We start from the raw sequence: 9,275 nt of genomic DNA, 5'->3' as shown, positions 1-9,275 counted from the left end.
GGCACCCTGTATAAAGAACACAGCCTGCTCATTTATTTATACATAGACAGTCTGTTATTGTAGCGGGAGAGCTAACACAGGGTGCTCTGGGAAAACAATTCAGAGTTGAACGAGACTCAACTTTTGCTGCATGACATCATGCGGCAAAGCCCTGCATTGGCCAATCACATTGCAATCAAAAGCACGCATTCTTGATCACAGATTTTCTACCCTTAACCTTGTGATGTTTGGGATGAAGGTTTAATATTTTTACGGATTTTAATGCTACATTCTAGAGTTAAAACATCCTGGATCTGATTGGCCTTCAAATTCATTGATTATACTTAATATCTCACCAAAATCCTTGTTTGTGTTTCTATCCTTCCAAAACAGCTCAGCGATGAAACACTGTGAGTGGAAACAAATGGTGAAAAGTTCACATTAAAAGAACTTTGGAAGATATCTGAGGTTTGACCTGCACTGAACTGAAAGCTTTATCTCATATTTGTTCTATAAATTTAACTCCATCAGTTAGAAAGACAGTCAAATAATCAGATTAAACTATTTCTAAGAACCCTCACAACAGCCTGTTCTCCCTGTTGCCCTCAGGTGGGAGGTACAGGTCCCTAAAGGCACACTCCAGCAGACAACTTTTTCCAGCAAGACCACCAATAAATAAAACCTCAACACACACAAGTGCAATTAAACCCTTTTTGTCGTGAATGGGCATTACCTACCAGTGAATGTATATTTCTGCCTCTGCCTTAGATGTGTATATTTTGCCTACAGTGTATCAATTTTTTTAGTTTTATTACTGCTTCCTTTTTTTTTGTTAAAGCTCCTGTGAGGAACTTTCAGTTTGTGTTGATTTTGGCGCCCCCTGTGGACGAGGCCGTACCTCTTATCTCTTTGCTGATTTTGTCCTGTACATGCTTAAATGGTGGTTTTTAAAGAAACCTCTCATCCTGCTTTCTTTAACAGTCATATGTATCACTCACTTTAAATGTTTGTTCTGGAAAATGTAAACAAATGCAGCGTGCAGTTAATCGCTTCGTCTGACACCTACCCCCCGCCAGCAGCTTCAGGCATTAAAAATAACTATATAAAAATAATCAATCTTGTCACTGATGGTCTGGTTTGCTTTTGTAGCTCATATAGAGTCATCAGAATTAATTTCAGTCTGTTTCATAACCAGTGAAAAACTCCTCACAGGAGCTTTAATATGTCCATTATAACTCATATGAATCCTTTTAATTGGAGCCTCCCAGCATAAGAATTTCACACAAATGTACTTGTATAACCGGAGTGACAATAAACATCTTGAATCTTGATAATCCAAATTTTTTTAATTCATCCTTTGGTTTAAAGGAAGATTCCTGTTTTTCATGTTGTTCTGCAATGCGGAAATGTACAGTGAAAGAGCGGCTGTGATCGTCCCTCCTGTCCACACAAGCTGGAAGAACCATCCATTTCAAGCGTGGTTCCTGGGTGAGAGCTGGGGAGAAAAATCCAATATTAGTCCATGTTCTGTAAAATATTCAATAGCCACATCACTCAGCTTATTGCAGTAGAATGGTTTAGACGTTTCACACGCTCTGTGTGCTCATCCTTAAAACTCACCCGGAACAACTGCTTTGGTTTATCCGTACATTTGATTGACCAACATCAGGACAACGTTTGAGAACTCTTTCGTCTGAGTTGTAATACAAGAAATACAGAACAGGTTACATTTAGAGAGTCTTAAAACAATATTAATGGGAAATTCTACTTGAAAACAATAATTAGTGTTGTCACTGGTATCGCCTGATAGAAAAGATAGTTTCAAGACTGTAAGCTCCTCAGCGGTTTCCCCTTTCCTTCTCGTTACACTTCTTGCCCTCCCCCTACCTCTTGGATGTTCTTGGCCTTATCTCAAACACCTCCATCCCCATGCATACAATTAACCCCTTCCCCCTCTCTCTGCGCTCCATTCCACCCACCCTTGACCATTACCTTCATTAGCATCAGAAAAGCTAAATAAAGAAAAGGCAGTGAGCAAAAACCACAAAAAACACTCTCAAAGCTCATTTCTATTCTCCGGCCACTGGCACAGTCTGACCTGCATGTTTGCGCATTTAAATGCGATTACACAGTGTAATATTGTTTCCTTTTCATCTTTTGTGCGGCATACTGGCCGTCAACATGAATTAACTCAAGGCCTCATGTGTCTTTAAGGTCGTAGCTTACTGCAGACCTCTGCCACGGATGCAGGATGTGTTAAGCAGTCCAATTTATCCTGCCGGAGAATCAAATCAACATGCAGCTGATGGAGCATTAGATTAGAGGTGCTTAGAAAAGGTTTATTGGTATCACTTCAGCAAGAGAAAGGGCTCATTGACTCGGGAGAAAGACGAATTGGCTCAGGAAGATTACAGAGATTTATTGCAATGACTGCTTTAAGATATTGTGCTGCATAAAAGTGATGCTAAAATAACAGACATGGCAGCCTGAAAGAGCCCATGATACGAAATCTTTCAAGCAAGAAACCAAATGTTTATTTGCGCTTGACGATCGGTTTATTGATGTAAAGCCAGCACACTGTCTTTCTTCAGCTACTGATCTACCATAATGCATGCTGCCAGTATCAACAGTACCAATGTCTGACATGTAATGAATGAGAAAAATAAATACACCAAGAACATGTTTGTCTGTGCAGAGCAAAGTTCATTTACTGAAATACAAAAGGCAGACAAATGTAGCTTATAAAAGGTTCATATTCCAGGAAGTAGGTAGTTTTGCAGGTAAGGTGTGAAGGATCGTAAAAAAAAAAAATAATAAAATCATTTGTTTATATTTTCCACTTGAGAAACCAAACTTTTTTTTCACAAATAGAAGCATCAGAAACTTAAAACGGTGCAAAACGGTAAGAAAATACATTCAACAGTGTGATGGGAACTATTTTAGTGCAATTAAAATGTGACAATACTCACAGTTTTGAAAGTAGGTTGTTAAAATAGCAAATCCCTGAGACAGCCAAATTAAACTTTGGTGCATAAAGTGAATCCCTGAGGTATTTACATTCAATAATCATAAGGAGAAATAACAACAAAAAGTAGAACCCTGTTACAGAGGTGGTCTGAAGAACAACGTCAACCCATATCAAAAATACTGGCTGCTTTATACATTCAGAGAATACAAAAATAATCAAAAAAACACTGTACCACCAAGAATCTCCCAGATCAATATGACACGCAGCAACAAAATAAAGCATACACTGAAGCATTCAAAATCTTACAATGACAACAGAAAAATTTAAAGGGCCCCAAGTACAATGCTAAGCAAGGATTAAAAAGGGAACTACAGCTTTGAACTGCCTGTTGCCTGGAGGGCAACATGCAGGGTTTAAACAGACCCAGGACTCTGTTTCTTTTCACACATGTGCAAATGTCCAGGAGGGGAGGAATGAGCTGCGGTGGAGGGGCAGAGGAAGGACGCGATGCATTTAGATGCTAAGCGAGTGTTTAACAGTCTTTTAGAACATGAAAACAACAAGGTGTAGGTAGTACTTCTACAAACAAAAGCACAGGCAGCAAGGCGAGTGTTTAAGGCCGATTGAAAAGTTATTGTGCAAAGCTATAGTGTTGCTCCTGAAACCCTGTTTTCATTCAGCACTTACCCATGAACCAGAGACACCCCATGATACAAAGCTCGCTTCCACATGTAGTACGTGGAGCGTGGGGTGTAGGGGAAGTAAGACCTGAATTCTTTGAATGTGGGGAAGGACTTCTCCTCGAAGCGTTGCTGCAGGAACAGCTTGGCCTTGGCCTTAAAGTTGGCCAGAGCCACAACGTCCATGGCAAACATCTGCTGCTCATCCATAATCGCCTTGGGATGAAGGTTGTGCTTTGAATGTAGGGCATCGAAGGAAGGCATGGACAGACTTTCTAGATATTTGGGACTCTCAATAAATGGGAGCCCAGGCTGACAGTCCATCACCCTCTCCATTATCTTGTTTTCTGTAGCAGCTGGGTTCTCCACAGTCTCTGCAGGTTTGATCTCTGGACTCTGCGCGACAATCTTCTTCTTGCCGTTCTGACTGTTGCGCCACAGCCAGTAGAAACAAGGGGACATGGACGGGAACTTGAGCTTGAACTTTGTAAGGGACAGTTTGGACTTCTGGACATGCAACTTGGCAGCATCTCTGAGCTGTTTTTTACTCAAGTATGCAATCCTGAAGCTTTTGTGTTTCCGCCTGCAGATCCTTGCTCGTGGCGCAACTGGGTGGTTCATGTTAGCCAGTACCGGCGACAGACTTTTTGGACTTTGGCTCTTGTCAGCGTCTGAACTGTCCTCGCTGCTGCCAATGCTGCCTTTGTACCCTCTGTTGAACAGCAGGGCTTCTCTCCTCCAGTTGTAGTAGGTTGATCTGGAGATCCCCGGGAAATTTCTTTTGAAGACCCTGAAGGGTAGGGAGGTGTTCATGGCGATGCAGTTCTGCAGACAACGCTTAGCTTCTTGCATATGGGCTACATTCTGGGCCCGCTCCACATCCAGCTTGCCAAGGTTAAGGCCAAACAAACTGGCCACACTGTCATGGTCAGGCTCTTCCTGCGGTGGTTCGGGGGAAGACCAAGCCTCTTGCTCTGTGCTCTCTCCTGGACTGATCTCTCCGGTGGACGATGAGGCAGAGAAGGTTCCTCCAGATTTCATGAGCTCCTGCTTCCAGTTGTAGTAAGATGACCTTGAGATCTCAGGGAAGAACTCCTTGAACTGGTGCAGAGGGATGAGCTTGCCTTCCAAGTAACACGACTGCAAGAAGTACTTTGCCTCGTACCTGGCTGCTGACTTCTTGCAATGCTCCTGCGTCTGCCTCTTCCAGCGGTAGAAGGTCCTCTTGGTAATGTTGTACTTGTCCTTCAGACTTGGGTAAGACAGCTGAGCTTCCTGGGTCAGCAGCTCCTCGCTCTTGATCGGTGACTCCTGCTCCTCACTACCAGGGCTTCCAAACGTGAGGTCACTTGTCTGGACCAGGGCGACAAAATGATTAGGCCTGAACAAGGACTCAGATTGCAGCTCGCCAGACCACATTACATGCATGGTACGCGGCTCAGAGTCTTTGGGCCAGGTCCTTGGACGTATGACGCGGTTGAAGTAGGGTCGGATCTTGAAGTTGAACATAGGGTAGATGGAGTAGATGTTGAACTGTAGGACTGATGACAGGGCGTACACGTGCCACATGTTGGCAAAGGAGCCGGGGAAGCAGGACGCTTTGACATCTGCATCAAAGATGGCCTCCAGGACTGTTGCAGGAAGATTGAGCATGTCCTCAGACTCCTCAGCGCAGAGACTGAAGCGAACTGCCTGAAGCATCATCTTGGAATCTATCATCCCAGACAGGTAGTATCTCTTCCAAAGCACCATTTCCACCACTGTCCGTACCTGTAGGGACAAGATTTTAAAAAAATGGGTTGAAAAGGCATATATTGTTGTGGTGCATCAGTTTTTATTCAGACAATAGACCAGGGTTCTAAAACATGTCTGCTAACCTGTAGCTCCAGGCTAAGTCCAGTGTTGCCCACTAGCAACATGCTAACAGCATCAAACAGCAGGTTGCCCTCTCCCTTGCAGTTTAGAGGCAGGAGGCCCATGGGTGCATCAGCCGGGTACAGGCCGTGAGCAGTGTCATCCACGCCGGCCCAGTCAGGGAAATCTTGACAGGGGGTCTTGGGGAGCTGAAAGGGAGCGAGGACCTGATCCACCTCCAGGGCCACTCTGGTCAGAGCGTCCAGGCCACAGCTCTCTGTGGCGTCCTGGAGCTCCCCAAGAACAGACAGCACGACCTCCTTCCTCTGAATCATACCTGAGGATCTGATGAGAGCTGGAGAGGAGAAGGAGATGGTAAACAAAAACTAAAGAAAATGGAGGAGCTTCAGGTGATCAGTAACAGGAACGATTCTAGGAAGTTTAATTTTTTAAAACACTCGAAGGAACAGGGAGCAGGCTTATGAAATGTGTTCATAAGCAGACTAGAGCACTAGATTTGGTCGATTTGTGTGAGCGCTCCACTGGTTAAAAACAATCATAGCTTAAAGCTCCTGTGAGGAACTTGGTCCTGATTTCTTTTGACGGTCATATGTATCACTCACTTTATTTATTTATCACTCACTCAATTTTTGCCCTGGAAAATGTCAACAAATGCAGCATGCACCCCCCCACCAGCAGCTTCAGGCATTAAAACTAACTATATAGAAGTAATCAATCTTGTCACTGATTGTCTGGTTTGCTTTTATAGTTCATATAGAGTCATCAGAATTAATTTCAGCCTGTTTCATAACCAGTGAAAAACTCCTCACTGGAGCTTTAAGTGAACTGGATTCATTGTTTTATAGTGATACTTCTCGAATTAAAAATTAGTTAGCAAAATGTGACTTATTTCAGTACAAATTCAACGTCATTGCCCACAACATTGAGGCCTACATTTTGCTGGCCATCATTTTGTGTTGTCTTAAGGGTTTCTCTGTAACTTCAAGAACATAATTGAACTAGCAAAGTTCTAGTAAAGTGTTTAGCTCGTCAATTTGAACAGTGTATGTAGCTTAATGCGAACGCGTTTCATGTAATCTACAAACCGCGTATCTAGATGGAAAGCAATTACTCCTCATTAACAACAAAGCAAAGAAATATTGGAGACAGTTATTTACCTACCTGAGCGTCCAGAGAGTGAAAAGGTGGCTCAAAGTAAGAGTCACGAGTTTGTCGCGGAGGTTTCACAGCTGATTCCGTTGGTCTCTTGGGGAGTTTCAGTCCATTGTGCGCGTGCAGCTCCTGTGTCCTGAGCTCCGGTGAGCAGTGGAGATTTGGGGAGAGATAACAGCACCTCCCTTCAGGAAATTGTTAATCGTCCATTCGCCTTTTTTGTCTCTACGTCGCGAAACACCTCCTTCCCTCCCCCTCCCTCCTCCTACTACTCCTCCCCTCCTCGTCTTCAGGCAGACTACAACCAGGGTCAATTTCAATGTGAAGTGTTAACAAAAGCCAATGTGTCATGGGCCATAAGAAAACAGAGGCAGCCTTGTAGGTTAACAGGTAGAGAGAGGTGCTTTAAAGTTTTTATCAACAAGGTTTTGTGCTTTTACTTTGTCAAAGCAGAGATGTCAACAGTTCACTTTCAAGGTTATTTGTCAAGTTCTTGTGGCAACAACAATCTTTGGCCTTTTATATGAGCTATTCTGATTCTTTTGAGCTGCACAAAAACATTATGACTTCTTAATCTCACTTTACTTTTAATTTGGAGTAATTTACATTCACATACTATGTATGTACGAAAGCCTGAATCCTAGTGTTTATCATTGTTTTTATACCTGGTGGGTTTTTTTTGTCTTATCTTTCTTTTAACAGATTTGTATTAATTGATTTCTAACGTTTGTTTCTTTAAGAAGCACTTTCGGCTGCACATTTGTATGAAAGTTCCCTTATAAATAAAGTAAAGTGTAGTTTTTTGCTTGTTAGCCTAATTCAATTCATCCTCAATGCAAAAATATAGATATAAACAGACTTTGGACTAATAAAGTAGCTCTTTCTTTCACCATTACAGTAAATAGATTTTGTTTTTAATCACCATTCTGTACTCCTGATACAGTGTAAAGGCTAGTTTGTGGATTAGATGTGCAGACAGGGTGTGGACAGTAGCTTTATGAGCAGAGAGGAGCTCCACTGTATCACTTTTAACACCTCTTCTGCCTTTTGCAGGATTTCAGTAATCAAGGCCTTTTGTTCCACACACGCACAACAATCCCAGTGACTGTCCCCCAACCCCCCGCCACTCCTACTGTAGACCCCCACACAAACACACACTTACACACACACACACTGCAGGGGACAGCAGCATTTGGCCCCCGCTGATGTGTCCACTCCGAGCACTCAGCAGACGAGCTGGTGCCTGAGTTCACTGGGGTTCAAGGCTTTGACCTAAAGCTTATCAGCGGTTTGGACAATGTGTGAGTGTGTGTGTGGGGGGGTTCACAAAAGAAAAGGCACAATTTCACCACTTTACATTTGTATTTTTGACACTGCAAGCTGAGATAATGCAGATAGACACGTACTTGTTAAAAGGCATGGTAATATGTGTGTGAATAAAAGGTCTCTTTCGATCAAGAGGTTCTTTCACTTGAAATTTCTGAACTAAAATCTTTTAAAGGTCAAACTGTTGAAATAGTGGAAAAACCAGCTTTGTGCTGACTTTTTTTGGAATGATTATTATGAAATGTAAGGCCAAATAAAGTATCTTGAACAAGCATCAAAGCAGCAGAGTGTAAGTGAGTTCACTTGGAAACCATCTGCACAGCTTTTCAAATAGCCTTTTTTTAAAATTATAACTAATATAAAGAGACATTCTGATTCAATATAACTGCATTACAGTGACCTTGTAGAAGTGTCTTCTTGCTGAAAGTCTCAGTGTTTTACAAAGATACGGAATATGCAACGTTATCCTCAGATCTTCAGCTTTGAGAGTTGAGTTCAGGGACATTTTATGTACTTTGATATCCTGTGTAGCGCTTTAAATCTTACATAAGGCCATCTATCTCTTGCACACACTCAGAATATCTGCTTCCTTTTCCTGCGATATGTAACAAGGGCCTCTAACCTGTCCTGGCACGGCCTCTCCACATTATTCAACTCCCCCGTTCTTGTCAATGTTTGTGTCTTCCCCATCTCTCCCCCCTCACCCCCCAGACTCTTGTCTGTGGCCAATCACACATCTTAGGTGTGTAGATTAGCTGTGCTGCACTGCACTGTGAACACAGTAGTGGGCTGGCTGCGAGCATTTAAAATGCAAATAGGGCAACACTGGGACCGGCTCCGGCAGTCTCTCACCTGCTGTGTGCTGAGTGTGTTTGCGTGTGTGTGTGTGCAGGTGAGACTGTGTGTGTACTGGCAGGGTGAAAGTGGACACAGACTGAAAGTAGGTCTAAACAACATTTAATTCAGCATGTTTGCACTGGAATTACAGCAAGTTTGTGTTCAAAACGAAGCACTGCATTTGGCGAAGTAGCTCGGCTATTTGCATGTTTTGTACTAAACGCCAATCTATACTCACCTGTCCACTATATCAGATCATAGACTGTATAAAAGATAGACGACACGGCAGTGCCCTATAAGGGAAGCCAAAACTTCTCTATCGCCCCCTGCTGACTGGCTGCAGTATAGGTCATAAAGCCAGCCTCCTCCATGTTAACAGATGGGACATGAGTCAAACTATAAAATCAAAATACACGTCTAATAAATGTTTCTCAAACATGGTTTCTGTCATTATAGTT

The 9,275-nt window shown here is 42.8% G+C and overlaps 1 protein-coding gene across 1 annotated transcript; it reads right to left on the bottom strand.

The window, feature by feature from the left end:
- Positions 1 to 3,630: 3,630 nt before the first annotated feature.
- On the bottom strand, positions 3,631 to 5,834 carry vrtn (vertebrae development associated). The gene is made up of 2 exons (XM_069657806.1): positions 5,505 to 5,834; positions 3,631 to 5,397 (listed from the first exon to the last, which is right to left on the bottom strand). The coding sequence occupies exons 1-2, from the start codon at positions 5,814 to 5,816 to the stop codon at positions 3,631 to 3,633; spliced, it is 2,079 nt and encodes a 692-aa protein (XP_069513907.1). The 5' UTR covers positions 5,817 to 5,834.
- Positions 5,835 to 9,275: the final 3,441 nt, after the last annotated feature.

Source organism: Semicossyphus pulcher, unplaced genomic scaffold, assembly GCF_022749685.1.
Source record: "Semicossyphus pulcher isolate SPU_LCO1_2020_fin unplaced genomic scaffold, fSemPul1.0.p SCAF_11, whole genome shotgun sequence".
Lineage (NCBI taxonomy): Eukaryota > Metazoa > Chordata > Actinopteri > Labriformes > Labridae > Semicossyphus > Semicossyphus pulcher.
The sequence above is the reverse complement of the archived record's forward strand: the minus strand, read 5'-3'. Positions and strand labels throughout refer to the sequence as shown.